Source organism: Felis catus, chromosome A1, assembly GCF_018350175.1.
Source record: "Felis catus isolate Fca126 chromosome A1, F.catus_Fca126_mat1.0, whole genome shotgun sequence".
Classification (NCBI taxonomy): Eukaryota; Metazoa; Chordata; class Mammalia; order Carnivora; family Felidae; genus Felis; species Felis catus.
Genome location: NC_058368.1, coordinates 81,893,593 through 81,921,482, shown reverse-complemented (window position 1 = coordinate 81,921,482; position 27,890 = coordinate 81,893,593). Strand labels below are relative to the sequence as shown.

General features: G+C 57.2%; 1 protein-coding gene across 11 annotated transcripts in view; it reads right to left on the bottom strand.

The window, feature by feature from the left end:
* The window catches only part of MCF2L (MCF.2 cell line derived transforming sequence like), a 132,751-nt gene that overhangs the window by 71,409 nt on the left and 33,452 nt on the right, over positions 1-27,890 (bottom strand). For 2 of the 11 annotated variants that reach the window (XM_019829754.2, XM_019829760.2), the window contains exon 1: positions 26,320-26,451. The exons of 2 other annotated variants lie outside the window; for them this stretch is intronic. In XM_019829754.2, coding sequence (XP_019685313.2) covers positions 26,320-26,395 — 76 coding nt within the window. In that variant the 5' untranslated portion in view covers positions 26,396-26,451. Of the gene's footprint in view, positions 1-13,048; positions 14,854-24,963; positions 25,590-25,642; positions 25,841-26,319; positions 26,452-27,890 lie in introns of those variants that run through there. 7 more of the 11 variants (XM_006927406.4, XM_019829766.2, XM_019829815.2 and 4 more) reach the window with 7 other exon arrangements.

The following is a 27,890-nucleotide window of genomic DNA, read 5'->3' as shown; positions in this document are numbered from 1 at the left end:
AGACGCCCGTGGGTCTGGGAGCAAGTCGGCCTCGCCCCGGGGAGCTGGGGGTGTCGGGTGGAGGGCGTGCGGCATTCAGATGGCGGCTCAGGGCACCGCCCGCCTGACTCAGTGCTTCCCACCCCAGACAGGAAAGGCAGCCGTGTCCCCCCACCATCAGGAGGACACAGGTGGTGTGTGGTGTGTGCCAGAGGTCGGAGGGTGCACAGAGGTGACTGACACACTCTGGACCATGATGGCCGGGGGCTCGGGACCCACCGAGGCTCCCAAAGGGAGTTCTGGATTCCAACCCGGCCACCGAGCTGGGGTCAGGCTGCTCTGTGGAGGGGCTTGGTAGGTGACCCCGTGGTACACAGGAGTGGGGCCAGGCATGTCTGACAGGCTGAGCCTGAGTTTCGTGGGGGCGGTGGGAGAGGCAGGAGCAGCTGAGAGGCAGGCCAGGCCTCGCCCACAGGAGCCAGGACCTAGGGCTGCTGCACCCAGGTGTTGGCGCCCACTGGAGGCTCGGGGCGGGCGCCAAGGGGCCTGCACCCATAGGTATAGCATCTGCATCTGAGGAAGGGGTCCGGACCAGACATGAGACAGCACGTGGAGGGACGGATATGGCATCAAGGGCCCCTCAGGAGGGACACCCGGAGAGGGAGGAGGGAGGCACGGCCCGGGGCTCAGAGGTTCCTCGGGAAGAGGGCCAGGGTAGGGGTCTGGGTGTGCAGACAGGACAGGAGCCTGCACTGTGTGGCTGGGTCTGGGGGCACACCCGAGACCTGGAGCTGCCTCGGTCACTCAGGGAGTGCCCAGGATAGCAGGGGCCGTGGGCCGTGTCTGCCGCCTCGGGGGTCACCAGCCCCGTGTTCCAGCACCAGCACCTCTGCTGCTGCCCACCTGTCCCAGGTGACAGACAGGGTGCGGCCTCCCCGGACCCCATCCTGCATCCCAGCAGCCCCACCGCCAGGGCATGGGAAGGCCGCTAGGGTCTGAGCCAAGATGCCTGTGATGGGCTGTGGGCTCAGAGTTCCTCCCACCCCCCACCTCCTGTTCTCCCTCCTGGGGTCATAGGTGGGGCCCGGGGTGGGGCTGCTGGCAGCTGGCTGCAGCCCTGCAATGACCTGGAGGGATGAGTCATTAAGGTCAGAGTCTTAAACAAAACAGGTGGCCTGCGCTCTGACAGGGGACAGTGACAAGGACAGGGTGTGGTGGTCCCCGAGCCTGGCCCTGGGCTCTGCCCCTGGATTGCCAGCGGTCTTCTCTCCATGGAGCTGCAGTTAGCAGTTAGCAGGGAGACTGAAGCACCAAGCGCCAGGTGCGGGGACCCCACCCTTCACCCCAGGAGCAGGCAGGCCCCCCCCCACCCACCCAGGGCAGCCGACACTGAGTGGCATGAAGACAGAAGACGGGGGCTGGGCATCCCTGAGACTGGCCTTGGGCAAACTGCAGGGGCCCTGCACCGTCGCTCCCACCTTGTGGATGGGAAGACTGAGCCTCTGCCTCAGCACACAGCGAGGAACGAGGCCTGCGGGCTCCAGATGGCGCCAAGGCTCAGGGGCCCATGCCAGCTGGACCCAGATGGAGCGGGCTGTCCGCACAGTGTGGGGGAGCAGCTGCCCCCGGGCCCTGGCAGAGGCGCCCCAGAGAACAGAGACCTGTTCAGAGGCCTGACCTCGTCCTGAGACAAAGGGTGTGGTGGGGGTTCTGGCCTAGGGTCCCACATCCCCAAGCAGTGGGACAAGTCGAGCCGCTCCTCGGGCAGACGGGTGGACGGAAGGATGTCTGGAACCATGGCAGGGAGGGTTCTGGCCGCAGGCACACCCACCAGACCTGACACAGTTGTCCCTGCCGGCACGTCCCTGCACCTGCCGGGAAGGGAGGTGGCAGGGGGGTCCAGGACCCATCCGAGGGGTCTAGCCACCTCAGGCTGCAGGGACTCTTGCATTTCCCAGCGTTCCCTGGACACCCTGGAGCCCTGCAGCTGGTTATAGTCAGGGCCATGACTCCTGTTTTCAGCCCAAGCCCCCGCTCATATCCCTGTTTTCTCTCTCTGGGTTGCACTCCACTGATGGTTAACTCTACTTTCTTCATAGACTCGGTTCAACCCTTGAAAGACCATCCCAGTCTTGACCCCAGACTTCGTCCCTGTGCTGTCACTGTTTCAACCCGGCCAGTTTATCTTTCTGGGATGCTAAGCAGAGGCCCCTGACCCTGTGCAGGGTCCCGAGTGTGGGCACCCAGCAGCTTCTCGGGAGACTGCATTCCCAGGCAGGATTGAAGGACCTATCACATCCAGAACCTCCCTCCGAGGCTTCTAGAAGTGGTTAATCATCCCGGAGGGTCCTTGTTTCATTCCAGAAATCTGAGGTCCCCTTTTACTTTCAGACAACCATGAGGCACAAAATAGCCGTGGTCCAACAGACAGGTGCCCGGGAAGGGGCAAGTGGTGGACTGGGGGAAGCGGAATTCCCGAGGCTTCCCACAGCAGGGATGGACAGATGGAGGCCAGCCCCAGATCAGAAGCTCCCAAAGGTCTCTTATCTCTGTTAAATTAGGCTTTTACTTGGAGATCATGGTAGACCCACACACAGTCGTGGGAAGCAGTGCAGAGACCCGTGGGCCTAGTGCCCCTGCTGGCCACGCCAGGCCTCCCCGTGGCCACATCACACTCCCTTTTCTATGTCAGTGAAGCCATGTCTCTGTTGCTGTTCTGTGTTTCATGTGTATTTTTAAATTTTTTTTAACGTTTATTTATTTTTGAGACAGAAAGAGAGCATGAATGGGGGAGGGGCAGAGAGAGAGGGAGACACAGAATCCTAACAGGTTCCAGGCTCCGAGCCATCAGCACAGAGCCTGATGCGGGGCTCAAACTCACGGACCTGATCATGACCTGAGCTGAAGTCGGACGCACAACTGACTGAGCCACCCAGGCGCCCCACGTGTCTATTTTTATTCAGAGGCATGAGACTTGCGCACAGGCTGATGGCCCGTGCTCCCCACTGTCCTCACCTGGCCCCTGCTCCTGCTAAGGCAAAGATCTCCGGCAGAGCCAACGCACCTTCCGACTTGAAGCCATTCGTGAGGTGTTTGTGACTCACCAGTGAGGATGGCCTGCTGCCCTTCAGACCCACGTCCCTGCTGTCACGGGCATTTTGGGGGCTACAGCAGGGCTCCCTCACCTCATCTCACCTCCTCTGACGTCTGTCTCCTTCAATGGCTTCTCCTCTGTCCCCCATAAAACACTCAAGCCCTGTCCCTCCTCCCAGCACTTTGCCCAGTGGCACCTATGCTACCACCGTGGCTCAGAGCCTCGCTTCTGTGGCCTGCACTGTCCCAGGTTCTGCTTCCCACCCTACCCCACCCCACTGCCACACACACAGCCGCTTGAAGTCCTGTGTCTCTGGTTGGAGTCAAGATCCTGGACCGAACCCCCATCTGCCTCTGTGGCCACTGCCCGGGGTTCCGTGAACCACCCGTCTGCTCTCTGCTCCTGCGTTCATATTAACATGTATGCTCCTCTTCCTGGACGTCCTACCCCGTGTCACCGGGCAGCCACCAGAGACCATAGGCCTCCCCACAACCATGAGCCGCCCTGACCCCTGGTCTTTACAGGACCTGAGCTCAGCCTGACGCTCGGTGCACTGGTGCAGACGAAAACAAGGCCAGGTTGGGAGCGTCTCAGGATTTGTGCTGGGCCTAAGCGCTCTGCAGACATGAGATTAACGCCAGTGGTGGATGGAAAGTGCCCCCTTTTATCTCTCGGAGCTCGGCTTTCGAGGGCCCTGGCGGTGACCCGGGGCACTCCATCGCGGCGCGTGGTGACATCCTGGGAGTCCTGAGTCATGGCGTGGCTGCTGGGGTTGCTCAAATATAATGGAAAATCCGTGCTCTTGATGTCAGAGCATAAACGAACTTTTGGTGTTGTTGATGTTGTGCTGATTTACGATAAACATGTGGGACGGTCAACGTAGATTGATTAATGGAGTGTTAAGGGCAGTGGTGAACAAAGTAAGTGCCCCCCAAATCCAACACTAGAAGGTTCTATGTCTGTTCCACAAAAGAGACCCGGCTGAGAAGGCGTCTTTTACCACGTTCGGCGGCTCCACGTGAGCTCCACGCCTTCCTGTAAGGAGGCACGCTTATTCCCCACATCTGCCCACGAGGAGCGAAGCCCGAATGCTAACAGGGGGACAGATGGGTTGGATGTGCTCACACTGGCTTTGTGGCAACAATGCAAGTTATTCTTAAGGGCACACTGGTTTCTAGTAATAAAAGGTGATGCTGTCCTTGGTTAAGGAATTATTTTAAATACCATGAGATTAGTACAGTGTGTACAAAATAAAAAGTAACAAACAGCACTCGTGGCCTTAAGTCCCAAATGTTGGCCAAGGTGGGGGCTTGTGGTCGCAGTCACAACACAGCAGACCCCAACCGGACACAAGTTACTCTGGTCACTGAAGGCCTGCAGGGCTCCCGCCCATCGCCCAGCTCACTGGCTGGGCAGGAAAAGCAAAAGCCTCATGAACGTTTAAAATGCAAATTTCTGTAAATGGTGTAAGAAAGTGGTCTAGTTTCATCCTTCTGCATGTTGCTGTCCAGTTCTCCCAGCACCACTTGCTGAAGAGACTTTTTTTCCATTGGATGCTCTTTCCTGCTTTGTCAAAGATTAGTTGCCCATATGTTTGTGGGTCCAATTCTGGAGTCTCTATTTGATTCCATTGGTCTATGTGTCTGTTTTTGTGCCAATACCATGCTGTCTTGATGATTACAGCTTTGTGGTAGAGGCTAAAATCTGGCATTGTGATCCTTCCTGCTTTGGTTTTCTTCTTCAACTTGACTTTGGCTATTTGGGGTCGTTTGTGGTTCAATACAAATTTTAGGATTGTTCTAGCTTCGAGAAGAATGCTGGTGCAATTTTTATTGGGATTGCATTGAATGTGTAGATAGGTTTAGGTAGTATTGACATTTTAACAATATTTCTTCTTCCAATCCATGAGCACGGAATGTTTTTCCATTTCTTTATACCTTCTTCAATTTCCTTCATAAGCTTTCTATAGTTTTCAGCATACAGATCTTTTACATCTTTGGTTAGGTTTATTCCTAGGTATTTTATGATTTTTGGTACAATTGTGAATGGGATCAGTTTCTTTATTTGTCTTTCTGTTGCTTCATTGTTAGTGTATAAGAATGCAACTGATTTCTGTACATTGATTTTGTATCCTGCAACTTTGCTAAATTCATGTATCAGTTCTTGCAGACTTTTGGTGGAGTCTATCGGATTTTCCATATATAGTATCATGTCATCTGTAAAAAGAGAAAGCTTGACTTCATCGTTGTCAATTTTGATGCATTTGATTTCCTTTTGTTGTCTGATTGCTGATGCTAGAACTTCCAACACTATGTGAAACAACAGCAGTGAGAGTGGACATCCCTGTCGTGTTCCTGCTCTCAGGGAAAAAGCTCTCAGTTTTTCCCCATTGAGGATGATGTTAGCTGTGGGCTTTTCATAAATGGCTTTTATGATGTTTAAGTGTGTTCCTTCTATCCTGGCTTTCTCGAGGGTTTTATTATGAAAGGATGCTGAATTTTGTTAAATGCTTTTTCTGCATTGATTGACAGGATCATATGGTTCTTTTCTTTTATTAATGTGATGGATCAGATTGATTGATTTGCGAATATTGAACCAGCCCTGCAGCCCGGGAATGAATCCCACTTGATCATGGTAAATAATCCTTTTCATATGCTATTGAATTCGATTTGCTAGTATCTTGTTGAGAATTTTTGCAACCATATTCATCAGGAAAGATGCTCAACGTTGCTCCTCAACGGGGAAATACAAATCAAAACCACACTCAGATACCACCTCATGCCAGTCAGAGTGGCTAAAAGGAACAAATCAGGAGACAATAGATGCTGGAGAGGATGTGGAGAAACGGGAACCCTCTTGCACTGTTGGTGGGAATGTAAACTGGTGCAGCCGCTCTGGAAAGCAGTGTGGAGTTTCCTCAGAAAATTAAAAATAGATCTACCCTGTGACCCAGCAACAGCACTGCTAGGAATTTACCCAAGGGATACAGGAGTACTGATGCATAGGGGCACTCGTACCCCAATGTTTATAGCAGCACTCTCAACAATAGCCAAATTATGGAAAGAGCCTAAATGTCCATCAACTGATGAATGGATAAAGAAATTGTGGTTTATATACACAACGGAATACTATGTGGCAATGAGAAAGAATGAAATATGGCCTTTTGTAGCAACGTGGATGGAACTGGAGAGTGTGATGCTAAGTGAAATAAGTCATACAGAGAAAGACAGATACCATGTGTTTTCACTCTTATGTGGATCCTGAGAAACTTAACAGAAGACCATGGGGGAGGGGAAGGAAAAAAAAAGTTAGAGAGGGAGGGAGGCAAACCATAAGAGACTCTTAAAAACTGAGAACAATCTGAGGGTTGATGGGGGTGGGAGGGAGGGGAGGGTGGGTGATGGGCATTGAGGAGGGCACCTGTTGGGATGAGCACTGGGTGTTATATGGAAACCAATTTGACAATAAATTTCATTTAAAAAAAATGCAAATTTCATTTCAGCCATCACATGTAGGATGCCTTTCTCACCTAATCCGTTCACAACTATCTGGCAGATTTCTGGAATGCTCAACAGCTTCTGGTCCAATTTCCAACATTCTAATGAAATCATGCTAAAAAACTCTGCTTTGATTTCACCACGGGATGGACACTGCAACTGAAAACGTGTCTGAAAGGTGCCGGTGTCATTCAGGAAAATGCGCCGAGATTGGGGAATTGGACAGCCCGCTGTGGAGCACGAGGAGGCGGAGAGGAAGGCCGCTGGCCCGCCTGTCTCGGGGACTCACCCCAGTCCTGTGCCAACGCCCGGCTCGCTGTCAGGTGGCGCTCAGACTGTGTGTCCTGGAGTGAGCACACCTCCAGCCCCCTCCCCGCGGCCGCCGGCCGACCCTGTCAACCATCACATGGGGACGGGGTGGGTGTGCAGGAGTCTCCTCCCCCGGATGGACGTCTCTGCCCGCAGCTGGTCGGTTCCCGAGGCGGGCTCTCCCAGCCCTGGCCTGCACAGAGACTGTGCAGCCTGATGCACACTCTTTCACTGCAGCACGGAGCCTCGGCCTGGCGCGGGGGACCCTACCTGCTGCGCGGGCGTGAACGAGAGCGCTTCTCAGGCCTTGAAACGTTTTGTTTACTCTTTTGTTCTTAGCTTCACCCAGAAAACCTTTTATTTTTCCAAGAACTCACTCCTGTGGAGGCGTCACGGTGAGGCGAGTACTCAGGCACCTCTTTCAGGCAATCTTGGAAAATTAAGGTTTCTTCGCAAGAACAAACAGTTCACAGTATTTTGAAGGAAAGTGCAAACGGGCGGCCGTGGCCGTGGCTTCCCACCCCAACTGGTCTGGGTCCACGTGCAGGATAAGCGTCTGTCGTTTTTTCTTAGCGTGTTGTTCCTGAGGAACCTGCCCCCGGCCCACACACCTTGCAGGGTTCAGAGCAACCATCGCATGCCAGGATTCACACGGGTGTTGCCAGCACGGTAACGGAACCTCTGGGTCTTTCTCAACATAGGACGGTGACAAAGAGGGGCTCCGTCACCCACGCTGCTGCCAGTATGGACCAGGCTTCCTACAGCTCTGACCACGCCCCAGGTTGATGTGGCCCAAGAAAATGTCCCTGAATTACGAGTCCCTTTGCATGTCACATGGAGCCCATGAGCGAATGACGAATCCAGACACTGACCTTGATCTCCTGCCGCTGCAGAAAGTCGTCTGTGGGGTCTTCTGGGGCCCGCCAGCGTGCCACCACACGCACACACATGCAGGGCCACACAGGAAGGGCTGACGCCCACCTGTGGAAGGCGCTAACTTGACCCTTCTGCTCCACACGGTGTGAGGGAAGAGCGAATCAAGTAGACACTGCATGCGAAGTGCCCTACACCCCAGGCAGAGGCAGCCGTACCCACAGAGCAAACGACGCACGTGCTGACAGATGTCAGCTTGTTTCCTCTGAATCGCGACAGACCGGGTGGAGCCCCCCCCCCCCCGAACAGAAGCATCACCCTCGGTATATGTTCGCCTGCGACCCTCTTCCAGACACGGTCTGCTCAGAGCCCCATCTTCCTCCCCAAAGAGCACAAAGTCACCACTGTGCCCCACTGGGTCCCCCCCCTCCCCAGGCGCTGGTGACAAGGTTTGCTGGGGAATCCCATCCAAGCGCAGACACCACGCTGTCACACACGCTGGCACGTCTGTGTCCTCAGAGCAACTGTGTCCCCAGAAAGGCACAGCCCCCCCACCGCCCCACCTTACAGCACCTTTGGGGGACGCTCTGTCGGGCTGGGCTCCCACATACTGCACAGATGCCCCTCGGCCATGCCCCCAGGGCTCCAGGAGGGTGACTCCTGTCCTGCAGCCCTGACTCCACTCCGAGTCCAGGCCAGAGCTGTGGGCCGAGAGGTGGGAAGGGCAGGGTCGTGGCCCTGGGTCCAGGCCACCACTTCGTCAAGGCACCGCTCTCGGTCACAGGAACCGTGGCGTGGGGGCGACCGGGAGGGGAATCTGGATGTGGAGTGAAAATGGAGAGGAAAAGGGCTGAGAACAAAGCAGAAACTCTGCCCTGGGACTGACATCACGCAGGTGGGCTGGAGGCATCTGCCTCTGGTGCAGGAGGGACGGCCCAGTGTGCACACAAAGGAGCTTCTAGGAAGTCTGCAGGGGCTGGTGGGAAGCCCAAAGCTTCCCTCCCACCTGGCTCCCACCTGGCCCCCTCCAGTGGCAGCCCCCTACCTGCCCCCTCCACCCGGCCCCCACCCACCTCCCACCTGCCCCCCTCCAGTGGCAGCCACTCAACTGCCCCATGGCCCCCACCTGTCCCCCACCTGCCCCCTCCAGGGGCAGCCCCTGTTGGAAGCTTCAACCCTCACTCAGCCTCAGTTTCCCTGTGGGGAGGAGCATGTGATTATTGCATAAACAGATCAGCCCAGGGGCCAAGCCCCTCTCTGAGCTGAGCCATGCTGGCCTTCCTGGGGGTCCTCAGGGGGGGCCACCACCGGGCTGTCTGGCTTGGCGCCATCCCCACTGTCACAGAAACAAGACCAACAGAACCAACTGTGGGTCCTGCAGCAAATCCAAGCACCTACACATATCACCCGCTGGTGCCCACGCTCCCGACAGCCCCTAGTCTGAAACACAATGTTGTTTCGGACAACTACTGCCTGGCCGTCCTCGGTGGTAAAGCAGGTATTGTTCACAGGAGACACCAAGGCACAGACTTGACCACAAAGCTCTCCATCAGAGGATGAGAACGCGAACCCTGGGCCACACGAAGGGCCTGGTAAACATCTGAACATCCTGTCTTCATGGAGCTGTGATCCCTCCTCCCAGCCTGGTCACAGTGACACCACAGATCTGTCCTCACAGACAAGATGGGCCAGTAAAGAAACCATGTGATTCACATGCGGCCGGTTTCGTGAGTTTCAGGGGCAAGTGGAGGAGGAGCCCCACTCCGGACAGGACACCTGCTCAGCCCCGGTGCACGGCCAGGGCTCCAGGGGCATTCGCTGGGCTCTGCAGCTCCCTGGAGCCGACCATGGAAGCACCTTAAGTGTCACCAAACTGCATTTCAACTACAGCACAGTTGACCTTCCCGTAGGTCACCCTGGGTGTCACTCTGTCGGGGCATAATCAACACCAAGTAGCTGGTGGCTTTTGTTCTGTTTGCATGGAGCGTGTGGACCCCTGCACATGGAGCGCCCCCCAAACGAGGCCCAGCTTGGCTCTGATGGGCCTGGTGCTGGCCACGCTCCCTGCTGTCCAGTTCAGGCCAGCCGTGGAGTTGACCCTCTAGACACAGGGATGTCCCTGGCTTTTGGTAGCAGAGGGCATGACTCAGAGCTGTCTGATGATAACTTTGGATGAAAGGCTCACCTACTCGTAACACCCGTTCCCTGTGCTGTTCTGAGCCCCACAGGTACCTGCTTGTGACTCACAGGACATCCCCCCTTCACCACGGGAGGTGTGGAACCGTCTCCAGGAGGCACGGCTACTGCATCACACCACGGCCACCAAAGCCAGGAGCGCTGGGAGAGACCCCAACAGGCGGTGGCTGATGGGATCCAGGGACTCACCCTCAGCGACAGACAGCAGCCAGGAGCACCACTCAGAATAGACGTAATAGCTTTTCATCTCCGCCACGGAGATTCGGGCCGTGCTTCTGTCCCCCATGGCTGTCCCTGTTCCCGGTTCTGCCGCCTTCCCTGCTCACCTGCCAGCCTCTCCCACTGAACTTTGCTCCCTAAAATCTGCGTGAGGGACCAGCTGACTTTTTACTTCCGTTTCACCCATGAACAGAGACAAAACACTGAAGGGTGATTACCTTCCCACAGGCTCACATCTGCTCACCCCACCCTGCGTAAGTACACACGGACCCCGGCCGGCCGGCTCTGGCGGCCCAAGGAGGAAGGAACGTCCTGGCCTGTCTTGGCCTCAGTTCAGGGACAAGGGACAGCTCTGCCGGCATGACTTCCCTGAGCTTTTGTGGAGGCGACAGGAAGGTCAGATGCAAGGAGGGCCCACCTGCTGGCAGAGAGATGTGTGCATGCTGGGAGCGCCACATAGGACAAGATGCCCAGAGCAGCCCCACACCACCACCTTCTTCCACCTGATAAGGTCCGATGCTCCTGACACGGGTGACGATGTTTGGGAACAAACAGAGGCGGAGGCCGTATTTGCTGAAAGGGAGGTGAGGACCACAGAGACAAGGTCGCCCTGACCAGCCTTCTGTTCCCAGCCTGCGGGTCTCTAACAGGTCTGGGGTGTGACGCCTGAGTCCCCACCTGGAGATGCTCTCTCAGAATCCAGGGGGGCATGGGCTGCCTTGTGCCACCGTCACAGCCCTGCCTACCGCACGGAACTCCACAGGGACGGGGTAAGGCACCCCTCCCCCTCACTCTGTTCAGGGACCACGGCAGTGGACAGAGTCCACACACCTGGGCCAGCGAGGCAGTCCAAGCCAGCTAGACAGTGGGGCTGGGGGTAAGCAGCTGTGGGTCTCCAGGATCAAGACGCCACAAAGACCCAGATGCGTCAGGTCCCAGAACTGTCCCCAGGCCTGAGCCAAGCTGTCCCCAAGCAGGCTGGTGGAAGACGGGGAGTTGGGGTGAGGCGCCGGAAGCAGTGACTTCAACCAAGTTGCCTGAAGTTTACAATGATGAAAATAATACGAATCACCAGATTTCTTCAGAGCAAGAAACCTGTCCTTACCAGCCAGTCTGACCACAGCCCGTAAGGAAGCATCTCAGTACAAGTATTTCCTCTGATAAACACACTTTAAACAAAACCACACACTCTCTCCTCATTTTCGCGGGTCTTGGCTGATCTCACCTGGATGCTCTGGGGAGTCAGAGAGCACGGCGCTCTGCTTCCCGGAGCTCTGCAAGAGTTGAGAGCCAGGTTTGCAGATCTGGCTCTTCTGAAAGCCGTACGGGCAAGACCCAGCAGACACCGTAGCCAAGTACCAATGCACACGTCCCCCAGTGCTGGGCGTCCCTTAGAGCTACTTTCAGGGAACTCGGGCTTTTCCTTAGCACCCCCCACTCTTCTTTGAACGCCAGGACCCAGGACTCAGCACCTAACTGCCCATCATCCACCTTGGTGCCAGTATGAGCCGGCACACTCAGCCTCTCGTGGGCACTAGGGCTGGTGGAGAAGCCTCTCGGGTCAGCACCCCACCGGGCACCCTGAGCAGACATCGCTGCAGCACTGACCTCACCATCTGGGTCACCTGGCTGATGTGGGGGGGGGGGCAGGCTCAGGCCCCACATCACCCTCCCCCATGGGGCCTCCAGGGGTTGGATGTTAATTCAGTCCTTCAGAGTTGGGGGTTCTCAGAGAGCAGGTCCTCCGAGGCCAGTCTGGTCAGAAAACTCAGGGACCCCTGTGAGCCCACATCCGATGACCTCTAGACAGTGGGCTTGGGAGGGGGTCAGGAGGGGCCCAAACATGTGCCAGGCTGGGGCAGGGGTCCACACAGGCCCCTCTGGGACCTGACTCCACTCACTCCTCAGAGTCGGCAGCATCCACCAGAAAGTCGAGGACCTGTTATTTTAACCCTGAACGTGTGCACGGATGCAGGTGAGCTGGGAGTGACAGCCGAGAAGCAGAGGCCATCAGGCTTTCAGTGTGTGGGCTCCATCCTTCCCCAAAGAGAAACTGAGGGAGGCTGTCTGGTCACAGCCGAGCCTGCCCTGTGGCCACCAGCCACACCAGGGCTGAGACTATCCCGTGGCCACCAGCCACACCAGGGCCAGGCCCTCAGCCCTGCAGTTTTATGCACCAGCTTCTCCCATCCTCTTGGGACACTAATGGGCCAGAGTGAGGCTCCTACTCCCCACCAGGGAGGAGCCGTGGGGCCCCCAAACCAGGGGACGTGTTGGGCTAGCTTTGTTACTTCTGGCATCGTTCACCTTAGACATCAAGGGCATCTGATGCCTGACAAGGTGCCCGATGCTGCAGTCAGCTGCTGCCCCAAGGTCAACAGCAAAGCTCAGGCTTCCTAGTCTCCGGGAGAAAGGACAGAAATGAGGGACAGGTTCCCTCCTCCAGCCCCAGCTGTCAGCACGCCAGTCTCTGGTGGAGGTCAGCCTGCATGGACGTTATGTTGAGACCCAGGAGAATTCCCACACCTTCCTCTGAGAGAAGCCTCCTTGGGGACAGCCTAGGCTCTGGCTGCAGGGGAGGGAGCACTGGAGGCTGCCCGGGATGGATGCCAGGGCAGGATGCCCCTCAGACCGCAAGGGCAGGGCACACAAGGGCACACAAGGGCAGGGCACACGCACGTCCCGCCTGCCACCGCGGCCGAAGCAGAGACTCAGCACACTCCTCAAAAGCAGAAGACAGTAAACCAAGTAAAGCCGGACCCACAGTCCGGCTTCGGTGAGACAGCCCGATGCATCATTTCCAACCTCCCAAGTGCTTCAAGGGGCACGCGTCCCAGTGACATGTACAGGGAGGTGCCCACCGGCAGAAGGGACCCCGTACCTGCTCCTGCGTCCCGGGTGGTGCCACCCCGTCCCGCCTCAACAGGTTGTGGGCGCCTCGAGGTCCCCCGGCGTCTCCGAGGCAGCAGCCAGAGCCGACGCTGGGGCCCCCCGGGGGCCCCCCGAGAAGCTCCCTTCGCAGCCATCACGTTTTCTCCAGGGACGCGCACGGCAGCGGGGGCTTCGATTCCACAGGGCACAGTTCCCTTGCCCTGCAGTTCTCCTCTGCAGACGGTCCACAGCGGGCGGGCACTGGCAGTGGGGGAGGGCACCTACCCCGCGCTGCACGCTGAGCTGGGCAGGCGACCTCCAGTGACCTTGGGTTTGCCGAGTCCTAAGGAACAACAGAGCGTCCAACCGGCTCTCAGAGTCCCCGGCCTCCACCTCCAGGCCTTGTTCTGCAATCACTCCGGGCGCGGGCAGCCCAGAACCTCCTGTGCACGGAGGGCCGGCCCCTGCCTGTCCCCTCACCTGGGGGGACACAGCCTGGACACAAGGCCTGCGGTGTCAGAGGAGAGCTCTGCAGAGTGGGGGCCAGGCTGCAGAGCGGTCTATTTGCAGGTCTTGGGCGTTTCCTTCCTTGGAAAGGGGCTTGTGCTGGCCGGGGCTCCCAGAGTCAGGGGTTTGCTTCGCTGTCCAAGTCAGAAACACCTTCCAAGCTCAGGAAATCTCAAGTTCAAACAAACAGCTACAAGGCGGGAGGAAGGGAGGGGAAACGGCCCCGGGCCTTCTTGAAATAAACTGGGAGATTCCGCCGTCTGTGACCCCCGCCTGCCGTCCAGCTCAGGAGGCAGGAAATGATAACACCGCTGTGCTTGGCAAGTGACACTTTCCAGCGATGTCGATCGTGCCCCGGACCCCAAGGCTCTGGCCCCTGGTGCCCACGATGATTCTGAGGGGGAGAGACTGCCTGGCCACCTGCTGCCCCCACCTCTGTCCCAGAGCGTGCGCCCACGTGGGCGTCACGCTGGACATGCCTCCGACCCTCACACCTAACCCGCCGGGCAGTTCACTCAGTTGCCATTTATGTGTGACACAGGGGAGGTCCCAGGGCTCCCGTGTGCTTCCTGTACGCTCCCACCCATGGGGGCGTCAGCACATGGGTCTGTCTGAATGGCCACGCTTGACCCCACGAGCCACGGGCACCCCTTCAGCGGTATAGCCGGTTTGCAGCAAGACAACGTCTGCTTCCTTCTGCCCCTCGGCACCCACCTTCCTCCCAGGGACATTCACAGGCTGGGGGGACCCTGCCAAACACCAGGCCTTCCCTGCCAGAGCTGGAGGCTGTGGGGCCGAGGTGACAGTGTGGGTCCCGCACACCTGCTGGCTCAGCCCCGATGAGGTCCACTTCCGGCTCTTTGGCTAGGAGCAGGCTCACACCTCTGAGCAGGGGAGGCACTGGGAGTGCAAGCAGGTGCTGGCCTCACTCGCCTCTCCTCTGCGCCCATGCCCCCTGCGCTGGCCTGTGTCTGCCGGCACGCAGCAGGTGAAGCCGGCTCCCGGCGCTGTGTCCGTGAGAAGCAACACGGAGAGAATGTCAACGCACTGGACGCCGAGCCGCCCATCTCTGCGCTTCCACGCGGGCCTCCGAGCAGAGGCCGTCCTGGCGCACAGTCAGGAGGAAACAGATGGCGTGTTTGATGTGGTGCGTCCAGGACGCGAGCCCTCTTCCTGTGACCAGGGACCAGAGCCCTGAGCTCCATTCAGCACAGGGCACCGCAGGAAGGACATGCGGAGACGTGGCCACGGGACATGTCTCTGTGTCCACGGGAGCTGCCCGCCACTACTGATTAGTAACCGCCACAAGCCCCGTCATGTGTTGTTCTGAGGCCGGGGCCGAATTTCTCCCCGTGTAAATGCGAAGGTGTGCACAGAAAATCACGAGAAAGGGAACTACGGGGCCGCTCACAGAGCAGCTGGTAAGTCAGATGCACGCGTGTGCACGTGCACACAGCCGCGGCGTCGCTGTTCCAGCAAGTGGGCGTGGCTGACCCAGGGTCTCCGACTTTATGGAAATATGTCTTAAAGACGTTACTATTTAAAACCTTTTCCAAAAATCAGTTCTGAGACACGAATCTGCTCACAGTCTCTTGGTCTCTTTGTCTTGAAGGCTCACGTCTTTGGATTTGGCGGACATCTCAAAACCACACATCGTCCCGGGCATGTCCCTCCCTCAGCTCCCAGTCACAAAACCCAGAACACCCAAGTTCTTCCTCCCAGGCCCCAGGCCCACCCCGGTGTGCTGAGTGCAGGCACCGGCGGGCCTTTGGAGAACTGGGTCTCTGGGGACCCCAAGAGTGTATTTTACTCAACATGAGCTCAAGCTACTGTCGAGGAATTCGTATCCATAAATGGCATCCAAGACTTTTGGCAGTAAAAAGTCTTAAATTAATCATGGCGGGGGCGAGGGCAGGGAGTCACTTAGCACAGCTCTTCAACGAGATGCCAGGTACTTGGAAAGTCCTTCCAGGCTGACAGCCGGCTCATTTTCACGTGCAGCCACTAGGCGGGAGGACTCTTTTTCTTCGTAAGAATGACACGGGTGTGCACGTGTGCGTCAGTGCATTTCCACACGGCCAGCACACGCGGGTGCAAGCTGGCAGGGCCTGTGGGCCAGGTGACACACCTGCCTCTCCTCCTCCCTCCTGGTGCCTGGCGCCCCTGCCTGCCGTGCACAGATGACTCCCCGGGGTCGGGCCAGCACTGGGGCCCACAGGCACCACACGCCCCACAAGCTCGCCTCTTGTGCAGTGCTGGGTCCCATCCCCACCGCCCGGCACTGCCCTCGGCCGCAGCCGGGCCGCCCCACTGGATGATGATTCCCTGCGGAGTCCTGCTGCCGGTCACGACTAGTTGTTCACCGTGTAACAGGGCCTTTCGGCCCTTTTCAATGACAACGTCTTCCCTCAAACAAAGACAGGAAGCTCTGGGAGCCTCCGTCAAGATAGCCCGTAAGACACGCCACAGGTCCGACACGCTGCGGTCTCTGAGCACCAGCAGCGAGATCTTCGGTGGAGAGACCCTGGAGCTGCTCGCTCGTAATGAGCTTTTTGAGTAACACGCTTCATTGTCTTAAATAAAGGACACATCACACCTGACCAATCATGACAAAATTGAGAGATGGTGCCCTAGTCATATGAAATTAGAAACCTACTAACAGACAACAGGCAACATGGTGACTTAGGTCTTTTCTATGCTGTGTTTGCAACAATTTTAAATAAATGTTCTCCTCGCATTGATTGGGAATATTGTGTGGCACGTGAAAGCTTGCCTGAACCTTCCACGTGAAATTCTGACACTTTCTGCGTCGCCCGAGGGTCTGTGCCTGGAGACTGTTGGCAGCGAAGCATCTGGGGTCTTGCGGCACCAGGGCGGACGTGCGGCGTCTCCCAGGCTCGGTCAGCTCACAGCAGACGCTCCCTGCACGTGAATGTGTCCGTGCGGATGAGGGACGCTGCCAGCACTAAGGACTGGGTTTCAGAAGAGAAAACAGTATAAAAGGGCTGAAAATCCCTTTGAGACTTGATAAATTCTCAAATGGATAAAATTATAAAACTGAGAAACCATGGAGCCCAAACATGCACGTCTACTCAACAACTTTCCACGTTTTGTTACTATTTAAACATCAAAGGACATGTCCTCCCTTCACAAGGATTCAGAAATCAAAACACTCAGAAAACTGTCTTTGAAGATAAAGTAACCTGACAAAAGTGAAGTCTCATCTGGGGCATTTGTCCACCTGAAGTCTTGCTAAAAACATCACCAATGCGACTTAATGCTAGTTCCTCCTTCTGCAGAGGTAAGAAATCGGTTTTCACGCTTTGGGGCCTGGACTCACTTTTGGCACGCTACAACAAGGGAATAACAAAAAGCCAGAAAGTTTGCTCGACACCCAATTTAGACACGCAAATGCCACTTAATCTGTCAAGTTCAGAAAGCTCCCGAGCCAGCCGCACCCTGGAGAGCCCACACCCGCCGCTCAGACGCTCACTCCCCCTTCTTCTCCCTCCTGTGGGCCTCCTGCCCACAGGCGGCCTGAGCGCTTTTCACGCGGACTTACGTCCCTTGCTGTTCGCGGCAGCCCTGCGAGGCAGGTGTTCTCACGGATCCACTTTATGAGGACACCCAGGCGCCACCCGGCCACAGGTGGCAAGGCTGGGTTCCGGTCAGGGACCCCCTCCTCCCCAGCGCTCACCCGCCTCTCTGAGGTGGTGTTAGTGTTATCCCCAAGGCAGGAAACCTCTTCCACACTGTATCCAAAGAGCACCGAGGACTCTGATTCTAGAACGTTTGTGTGTACATCACACAGCTGCAATGAGCTTGTTCACATTTTGAAAGACACAACAGAGGTTTCTTCTTCCAAAGTCACAGGTATAAAATGAATGGATCAGATAAGTTCTTAGCTGACCAGAAATAAAGCTCGAAATTCTATTTATGACCGCACAAACCCAGCGGCAAGGATTCACGATTTGCACTCATGTGGAGACGATAATTCTGGCGAAGAAGTGGGTTTGGGCAGAGAGGAGGGCCTCCCACCATGAGGACACATGAACTCCGGCCACCGGAGCAAGCATGTCCCGCTCTGGACTCTACCTTCTGCTAAGCTGTGAATCTGTGGGCCCCAAACAACTGTCTGAACTACTCTTCTCTAGTGAAAACGTGTTTTTCGGCCACGGTACCCTCTCGACAAGCAGTTGAGGTCAGAAACCCTTCACTGCAATTTCTGAATTGTCACTGGTTGTGACAACAGAAGGGTCTCTCAGGTCATGTCTTGTTACATTTACTAGCCCTTGAGAGTGACGCTGGAGGGAACCCTCTTACTTGGCTGGTGCGGACCACCCACATGAAGGTTCTCTCCCCAGGAGTATGTGCCTGGTGCAGCGTGGAGAATATAGGATCACCCACTTGCGCCCCCAGGAGGCCAGCTGTCCACAGAAGCCACAGCAAACCTGAGACCTAAGCACAGACTGAAGCCACCCCCACCCTGAGTGGCCTCTGTAGGCTGGGCACTGTGGGGGCCCCTCGGGGAGGTTCACAGGAGTCTGGAGCATGGCCATTACTCTGCGGGAGCCCCTGACATAGTTGGGGTCGGAGCCGACCTGTGAAGCAGTCGGCAAACCACATGAACAGCACACAATGAAATGCTGCAAGGGGGCTGCATGGCCTGGAGAGCTGGCTGCTCCCAGGAACTGCTTCCCAGAGGACGGAGGACGGCAGCAGTGTGACCGTCACCTAGAGATGCTGGACACAGGCCAAGAAGGGTGCCCGATGACAGGAAGCAGGTGGAGTGTCTGGACCTGGAACCGCCCCCACAAACACACTTACGTGGAGCCAGCTTCCTGTCTATCATCTGCTTTGCTTGAACAAAGGGACAACTAGTGGACAAGTGCAGAAGCATGGATATGACTGGTTGGTCCTCTTCCGATGCTCAGAGCATCCTTCAGAATTGCCTCCTGGGTCCCCTTCATGCTTTAAAGGGTACTCGACACCCACCCTTTCAGCCACACTTGCAGTGTCTCCAAACAGCTGACCTTCCTTTCTTGTAACTGTGTTCACTGAACGTGGACACCTCCGAGACGTTTGCAAAGTATTTCGAGCAGGGGAAGCAACTTTAAAGCCCCTGGATCTGAGAGCTGCTGGGGCCACCTCAGGTCTCCAGCTTGCCCCGTCCACAGGCTCTCACCAATCAGCCCAGGGCTGCGCCCATGAGGCGTCCTTGGGATAAATGTTCCTTTTCAGTCGAGATCTGCATTCTGTAATTTCTCATCAATTCCCCGGCTCTCAGCCCCACCACCCAGAGGCCAAGACAACAGCTCCAGTCCTGCCACATGGTGGGCACGCACACTCGAAGGGCATGGCTGTGTTCCTGCTGGGTCTTCTGCTTTCCAGCGATGGCCAGAGAGAGCACTGCAATCTCCCACCAGGTGGCTGCTGGTTCAGACCACACCATCTGTATTAGTCAGCAAGTGCCACGCTAATGCTGGGTAACAATGCACCCCCGATTCAGTGCCACCCCACTCAGCTCTATGGGGTTGGCTTTGTTCCACGGGCCTCCCTCTGGACCCAGGCTGGAGGGGCAGCAGTTGCCCCAGACACGAAGTCTGAGTCCCTCTGACTTTCATGGACATCGTTTGTGATGAAGTTAGTGTATGTGTGTGGGCGGCCAGCAAGGATGCTTTCCCCCGTGAGCTCTCAATTCATTCAGTCACTTTGTTCATGAAGGTCCAGGTACCAATTTATAGTTTTTCAATCACACATTCTCTTTTCGAAACTCAGGGAGGTATTCACAGATATCCGATGCTTGGGTGTCTCCTCCACCTGCCACGGTTCCTGCATCCACACAACACTTGTTTCTGCGGCACGTGGACGAGAGGTCACACAGGACTTGAGTGAGCCACAGACACGACAGAGGAGCCATGGGCAGGAGGCATAGTGGGGACGTGGGCGCAGCTCACAGGAGCGGCCCCAGAGGGGCCCCGAGTCAGCTGACGGGCAAGCGGGCCGCACAGGTGTAAGGAGCCCCTGGTTTTCCATCCGCTTCTGTCTCTGGAGTCCACTGAGGGGGTCAGATGCTTCCACCTCCCCACTGAGCTGCACCTGGTCGGGCACAGACTCACTTGGCCGGGGTGGGCCCGGGGACCTGCATTTCTAACACCTGGGCAATGCCTGCTTGGAGACTGCAGCCTGAGAACCCTGTTGGCAGGAAATCAGCAACACCTCAGGCATGCGACTCCAAGAGAAAAGACCTCTGGTTTCATCTCCAGGGCTTCTCTTTCGAATCCCTAAGACCCACTCCTGAATCCCTGCTGTGGGAGCCCAGGAACTTCCTGCGGATGCCCTTTGTCAACGGTTGACAACAGCCACACCCACCCACCACAAATCTGCACTACGTTCCATCGCATTTCACACGTCCTCCAACATCCATCTAACCTGCCTCCATGGTGTTCTTCCCAAAATGCCTCAACACACCTTAAAAGTGGATCTGAAGAAACAACTCCTGAGGCTTCATGACCGAGGCAGACGCCTGCACGGCATGGGGGGGCATAACCATGCTGGACAGACCTCAGTGCTGCAGGGACGCTCCGGCCACCGTGTCGAAAGCCCCTACATACAGCGTTCTGTGCAGGGATGCGCCCACCCTGCACCCAGCTGGGTCTCCCTGGAGGGAGTCTTTCCTCCAACAGGTGCATGGGGGGGGCGTCAGGCCACTCTGCTCTGAGGACATCCTGGGAAACTTCTCCCAGCCCGCTGCCCCACTAAGCCCCGTCACAGTCACACACTACCTTCCCAAGGAGGGTCGGTGGCCCGGAGGACATAAGTGATGGCAGGTGGGCCACACTGGCTCGTCCTTTCCTCTCATGGCCACATCCGACTCAGTCAGCCCCACTTTCAGACATGTGCAAGACCCCACTGCCCACGCTGAGCGCCACCCAGGCCCCAGTGGCCATCCGCCCTCTCCTGGGCCAGCAGTGGCCCCCAGTCACACAGTAAGTCCACGTTCCCCACAAGCCTCTGGATGAGCCCTGCTTGTGTGTCTCAGAGGCTCTGATTTCCCAGAGTCTGAGCCAGGGTTGGAGCCGTGGGCCGGCTTTACACGGGGCTGAACAGTGGGCCCCTCAATTCTGTGTGTTGAAGTTCCACCCCAGGACCTCAGAATGTGACTTTGCTTGGACACGGGGACTTTAAAGATATAATTAAGATAAAATGAGGTCGCCGGGTGGCCCTACTCCATATGACCGGGGTCCGTGTAAGAAGAGATCAGACCCAGTCACGCAGAAAGACGACCACGTGAGGACACCGGGAGAAGACTGCCATCCACACGCCAAGAAAAGAGGCCTGAGGACAGACCAGCCCTGCGGAACCTTGGCCTCAGACCTCCAGCCTCCACCCTGAGAAATGCACATCTGTTTCCCTACAGCGGCCGGGCTGCCTAATGCAGGGGCCCAGACCCCCGCTCCCTGCCCCCCGCCTCCACTGGCTCCCCCCGCCCCCCGGCCATTCCAGCCCCACACACCAAGGGCTTCCAGACCCCACGGTGCAAACACAAATAGCCTCATTGTGCACAGAAGGCTCTTCCCAAACTAAATATTACACTCTCCAAATTCTTAGGGTATGTTTCAGCATTTCTGGGTTAACTACCTACTTTTGCATATTGACCCAAGCAGACGCCACCTCTGTATAATTTTGTGCAGAGGGAAGCCAGCTAAGGAGTTGCAGGACAGAGCTTCTCTCTGAGATCTGGGGGGTGTTGCTGTCTTGTCACAGGCTGGCTTTGTTCAGACAATTCACATTGGCTCAAGGTCCCTTGGGACATAGATGTGCCATCAGCAGCGTCGGGGGACCAAACCCTCAGCCTTCTACCTGGAGGATTCTCGGGGACTGCAGCACCTGGGTCTGGCTTCCAAAAGCATTCTGGTGACACAGCCCCGGGGTGATGCCCACCCGGGGAACTGCTGCCCACCAAGTAGCAGCTACAGAGGAGAGGCAAGGCAGGGCTCATTCCCAGCCTCGGATCCGGGCGTGACCCACGGAGAGGGGGGCAGCAAACAGAGGGCCCTCCAGGACAGCCCAGGAGCGGCAGCGGCGGGGTAGGGGAGCGCCCGCAGGCTCGCAGATGGGACAGGCCAGCCGGGATCTGCTGGGTAAACCACTCACCTCGGTGTGGCCTCCAGGGCAGCTTTTCACAAGCTTGACACAACTTGGAGACTCTGTGGCTTTGTGGCATGATGGGTATTTCGGGGTTTGGGCAGAACAGAGAATGTCAACTACCAGATCTGCCACTGACCAGTCCTGCAATCTAGCTGGACCTCAGTTTCCATACCTATAGAATGGGCCTAACGGCCAAACCTCAGACTGGCTGTCCGGATTGAAACACGCTACAAGCACTAGCTCTGTATTAGGCAGAGGACAAAAACTAAAGAGATAAAAAAACAAAACAAAACAAAACAAAACAAAAAAAACCCCTCACAACTATGTGTTGATTTTATGTGGTAAGACACAATTCTCCTTTTCGTTAAAAACAATATTTAAAAAAATTTTTTTTCAAATGTTACGTTCTGTAGAAGAGTACGTGATTTCTGTGACTCATTAACTGCCCATATTTGGTCTATTTACATATTCATACCAAGCAAACATCAAAACTAGAAAAGCATACCTAACAAGAAAGAGGGAAGTGAATTTTAAGAGTTTCCCACCCCCACCCCCTGAAGCAGAGAGAAGCAGGTGTCATCACCTGGAACCCACCCCTTCCCTCACACCTCTTTGTCTCTAAAATTTTTCTCCAAAGTAATCAAGAAAAATTGCAACTTCCCCAGGATGAGACCCTGGTGAGGCATCCTTTTATGGTTACTGGGCCTGTGACAGTCACCAACTACTACAAGGCTGATGGGGGTGTGGGGTCCTCATCCAGGGCTGACTGGGGGACGGGGGTGGGGTCCTCCCCCTGGACTGACTGGGGGACGGGGGTGGGGTCCTCCTCCTGGACTGACTGGGGGACGGGGGTGGGGTCTTCTCCCGTGGACTGATCACGGGGACGGGGGTGGGGTCCTCCTCCAGGACTGACGGGGGGACGGGGCACTTTCCATATATTTGGACTTGCCACTCTTTGTTCTCTTACTTTCCAGAAGCTTCTACGTTTGCCAGATCAGGTGTGTCACAAAACTATGTTCATTCCTACTTGAGAGCTCTCCAGAGGCCCTCTGCTTGAACTGACCGAGCACGTGGGGGACGCCGCTGTGGGCCAGGGTCTCAGAAGGATGAACCCCGATGAATGTGTGCTGCTGGGTGATACACCCACTCCGCCCCCAGCACGGCTGAGTTCCTAGCTGAGATATGAGTTGACATTTGGCTCCTTGACCAGTGGAGCTCCGTGCAGGACAAGGGACAGGACAGTGGTGGGGAGGGAGACGCGGGGGCCAGAGACAGAGGGCCCAGGGGAGAGGGGCAGGTGCAGTGCTCAACCAGGACTTTCTGGTGCTCACCGGGGGCCATTCAACTTTGAAATATGACAGCACTTGTATCTTTACCTTCACTGTCTGCTGTGCAACCTTGTCCATTTATCCCTCCACCCATCCTCATCCACCCACCCACCCACCGTTGTCATTGTGCACCCATGACAAGAACTAGTATTTTGCTCAAGGTCAGGGAGTGGAGAAGGGGGCACTCGACCCCGATTCCTCTCTGCAGCCGCTCCTGGCCCAACACCACTGGCATCACCCGAGAATGAAAAGCACAGATTCTCAGGGTCTGCCACAGACTTCCCGAATCAGGGGTGTGGGGTGGGAGCCAGAGGCTGTGAGCATTAGCTCGGGCGGCCTCGGGGGCCCGGCCAGAGACCTCTGTTCTTCCACTTTCTGCACACGCACAGGCCGACTACAGGTCCGTCAGTGTCTCTCCCTCCTGCTTCTGGCTTTGTCACGGTTACTGAGACTCTAAGCGAGATGAACATGCTGGCGAGGGGGCCTCACAGAGCAGGGCGCTCCTGCCGCTGGAAGCCGCTCCTGGCCTTGTGATGGGATATTGGGTTCAAGAGTCCACGGACAACAGACACAGGTTCACAGCCCACATGCCAGCATGCGCACCCTCCCTCCCACGCAGGCTAACCTAGATGATGCCAGCACCATGGGAAGTCAGGGGAAGGACAAAGGAACATGCTTGTCAGTTCGGGGCGGAGCCGCAGAGGGAAACAGACACGGAGCCTTTGAAAGGTCGCTGAGTGCACTCAGCTCTGACCTGCTCCCCAGGGCTCAGGCCCCCAGCCCCAAGGCACCGGGTCAGTGCACAGACCGACATCCTGCCCACGTCTGCCACTAAGATCACCTGACCCTGTTCTGTCACAGATGGGGAGCTCCTCTGAGGACCTGGGCTGGCGAGCAGGTCGACATCGACCTATATTCCCATCCCCGTGAGTGGAGCTGTGCGTGTGCCCCAAGGTGGGTCGACAGCGCTGCGTCAATGCCTCGGGACACACACCCGCACCGCATCACACAGCCTGCGTTCAGCGGAGCCTCGCTCGCAGCCTGATGGAAAATGAGTTTGTGCAGAGGGAGCCGACAGCATTAACGGGACACAGGCAGGGACGCCATCCTCTCCCCCTGCTGAAAACACTACATCCTCGTGAAGCCGACTGTTGACCTGGATTGAAAAGAGATCTGAAATCTGCGGCTGTTGGCAGCACGGATGTGACAAAGGACACACATCTGTGACTTGCTGCTGAGGGGGTCAAATAGAGCCTGGCTCACAGCACAATTCGGGAAGCGGCCGGGGTCCTGCCTGCTCCTCAGAGAGCCTTTTCACAATTCAAAATGCACACGCGTCTTCCGAGCTGGAGATGAAACCTCCGTCCCCGAGAACCCAGGGCATGACGTCACTCTGGGAAGTCTTCCCACCGCTCCTGTCCTCACTGCAGGGCCTGAGTGGAGGGGAGGGGAGGGCCTGAGGAGCCGTCCCCCCCCCTCCCCCGCAGGGCGGGAGGGGCGCTCCGTGAGTCTCTGACCCAGCGCCCTTCACCTCAGGACACAGCCCAGACCCCGCACCCAAGCAAAACGCAACCGAGTTCCAGAAAAGGGGAGCCATCTCCCTAGGAACGAGGGGCCAGATGGCACACAACGGCTTCCTTTTCTTTTGACCCATATCCGGTAAGTCTAGTAGCTTTAATCACAAAATCACCATTAAAAACTGAATGTCTCCAAAAATCGAGGCTAGACCACCGCACACAATGACATGTATGCTGATTCAATCACTACTTTGCCCTCCAAACCCAGTGAGGTCTCCCACTTGTGACAGAGAGGAAGGATACCACCCCTAAACCACTTAAGTGACAAAATCTAATCTCCCAGAAAGGCACCATTTAGACAATGAAGGAATGATACACAACGTAACGTTTGGGCGATATCAGGCAAAAATGTGGCAACTTACTTTTAACGACACACGATTATTTCCTCTTCATTCAAGGAAACTAGTTAACGCAGACCGCTCTCTTCCTGCACAGTGCGGCATCGAAACTCGGAGGTGACTGACTGAGACACTGCCAGCTCAGCGTTTTCTAACCCTAAAGAGATCCATTCGAACGGGTCCTCAAAGCTCGTCTTAAGTAACCTCCTAATCAATACAGGCAACGGAAGCCCACACATGCCGTCCTCTACCCTTTCCTACACCATTCCCAAGCGCTTGTCTCAGCTGTAAATTATATTTGGTGAGGAAAAGAAGCATCCCGTTAATCCAGATTTTTCCTCCTAAAAACAAGCTTCTGATAGCCTCACCATGCCTACGCCCTGCTCTGGAAGCCCTTGGCTCAGATTATTTTCAACCCACAGATACATATGCTTTCTCGAAAGGCAGCTGCCACCCGGGCTGAAGAAGCAGATCTCAGACGAGGGTACGAACCCGGATCTGCAACCTGCAGCTATATGCTCACTCCCCCGGGCGGAACCAAATCACGCTGCCTGTCCACGGAAACCTAGCAGCCGCCAGCAAGATGCCCAGCACCTCTGCCCCTTCCTGTTCTCGCTGCTGGGGAAGAAAACGAAGGCTGTCATGCAAAACTCAGGCGCATGATGTCAGGCTTAAGAACACAGGATTCAGCAGCTCCTCCTACCAGTGTGCTTGGAAACCGCATCGAGCCTCCGCACCATTTCTTCCAGAGCCATCTCTTCATTTCGCAGCCAAAACCTCATCCTCCAACACCAGTGACCCTCTGCTGCAGAAGGCGCCTTATGGGTGGGGTCGTGCGATGGGGAGGGGGCACGGCCGCGCCTCCCTTCCCGGGATTGGTCCCCGAGCCCCGCCAAGGGGGCGCGCCCTGCGGCAGGGGGGCTGCGGGGCGGAAGCGGAAGCGGTGCGCTTGCCTCGCGTGTCCCCACGGCCACCAGGGAGCCCTGCGTGTGCGCCCCCGCCTTCACCTGGGAGCCCCGCGTGTGCGCCCCCGCGGCCACCTGGGAGCCCTGCGTGTGCGCCCCGCGGTCACCTGGGAGCCTTGCGTGTGCGCCTCCGCGGCCACCTGGGAGCCCTGCGTGTGCGCCCCCGCGGCCACCTGGGAGCCCTGCGTGTGCACCCCCGCGGCCACCTGGAACCCATGTGTGGACCCCCTACGGATACCTGGCGGCACCCCCCACAGTACCGCGTGTGCTCCCCGCGCAAAGACGCAGCCCGCCCCCATCCCTCGCAGCCCTGGGTCTCTGCTCCTTCCCCCGAGAGGAAGGAGGAGCTGCCGGGGCGAGCAGAAGGTGAAGTGGCCGCCAGGGCGTCACCGGGAACCTGCTTCCCCCACTTTACCTCCGGCTGCCCTGGGGCAGGTGCAGAGGCCGCAGCAGCCCAGCGCGTGCTCCCCGAGCTCCCCGCGCCGCCGCATGCCTCCCAGCCACCCCGGGTCCCTGGGTCCACGATGTGTCCGCGGGTGGCCAGGGTGGAACAGCCGCCCCCCAAGTCGCGCCGCCGGTCTGAGGACGCAGGGCGCCGGGAGGGAGGCGCGCGGCAGCTCGCACAGGCCTTCCAACCTCGCCATGCTTGGCACCAAGCCACTGCGTGCATTTTACACCTCAGCGCCCTGCATATCGGAGTCGCCGTGTGGGCGGCTGCGGCTGCGAGGGAACAGGGGTGTGGGCTAACCCTCTCCTCGCGCGGGGTCTGCCAGCCCTCTGTGGTTGGCATGCCAGGTGGCGCGCCCCTCCCTACAGAAGCGGGGTTTCAGGAAGAAGCGCCCGTTTGCGTGACTGGTTTGGTATGTTCCAGCGAGGAGCCGCTGAGGCTCCGGCCGTGGCTCCTGTCAACACTCGGTCACACGGTCAGGCTCCAAGCTGGGTCCCAGGGGCAAATGGTTGGAGGTGACCCAGCACTTGCTCTGGGAGAGGTCGTGGGCCTGGGGGGCAAGAGACATCTGGAAAGTGCTGCCGAGCGGGATGAAGGATGCTGCCCTTGTGCTTTGCTTTTCTTGTTTACATCGGAGCCACCTGCCACCAGTGAGGGCGGGGGCAGCAAGGTGTCCCGAAGAGCAGGCAGCGAGCCTTTCTTTCCCTTGTGGGCCCTGGTCCTGGGCTGTCCTGCCCGAAGCTGTGCCAGACACACTCCCCTTCACCCCCCATCACACACCCCTTCGCCCCCCATCACACACCTGCCCCACCTCACACTCCCCTTCGCCCCCCATCACACACCCCTTTGACCCCCATCACATACCTGCCTGACTTCAGGGCAGATCCTGAAATGTCCAAGGCAGGCCCTGCCCTGCCCTGCCCTGCCCAGTGCAGAGGGCGGCGCCCATCCCACTGCCCCAAAGGCAACAACCCCCACACTTGTCCTTGACCCGCACACGTTTCTCCCTGGCCACACTCTCTCACACCTGCACTGCACATCTGGGGGTCACATCCCTCCTCAGAGGCGTCTCCACCTCCTCCCTCACAGGGTTTAACCCCTTTTGGGCACTGCAGTGCTCAAACTTGAGGTCCCGTAGAAGCCTGGAGGGCTGGTTGACCCCACCACACCCGGTAGGTCAGGAGCGGGGGCGATGGGCATTTCCAACAGGACCCCAGGTGACGATGAGGCTGCTGGTCCACAAGCTGAGAGCCGCTGCGAAAGAGGACAAGGCAGATGCCTGCCCCCTGCTCTCGCTGACTCCCTGCCCATCAGGGCGGGACATCTCCACTCACACACAGTTTCTTTCTTGAGCCCTGAGGCCTCCACCCTGTCCCCTGAAACGCCTCTGGCTGGTGCCCATGCCCAGACCGAGTGCTGCTTAGGTGGAGTCCGCTGACCTCTGTGACGGGTGCTGTTTATGTGTCAGTTGGCCAGGACTTGGTGCCCCGATGTTGGTTCAAACACCAGGCTGGATCTCTTTTTGAGGGTATTTCACA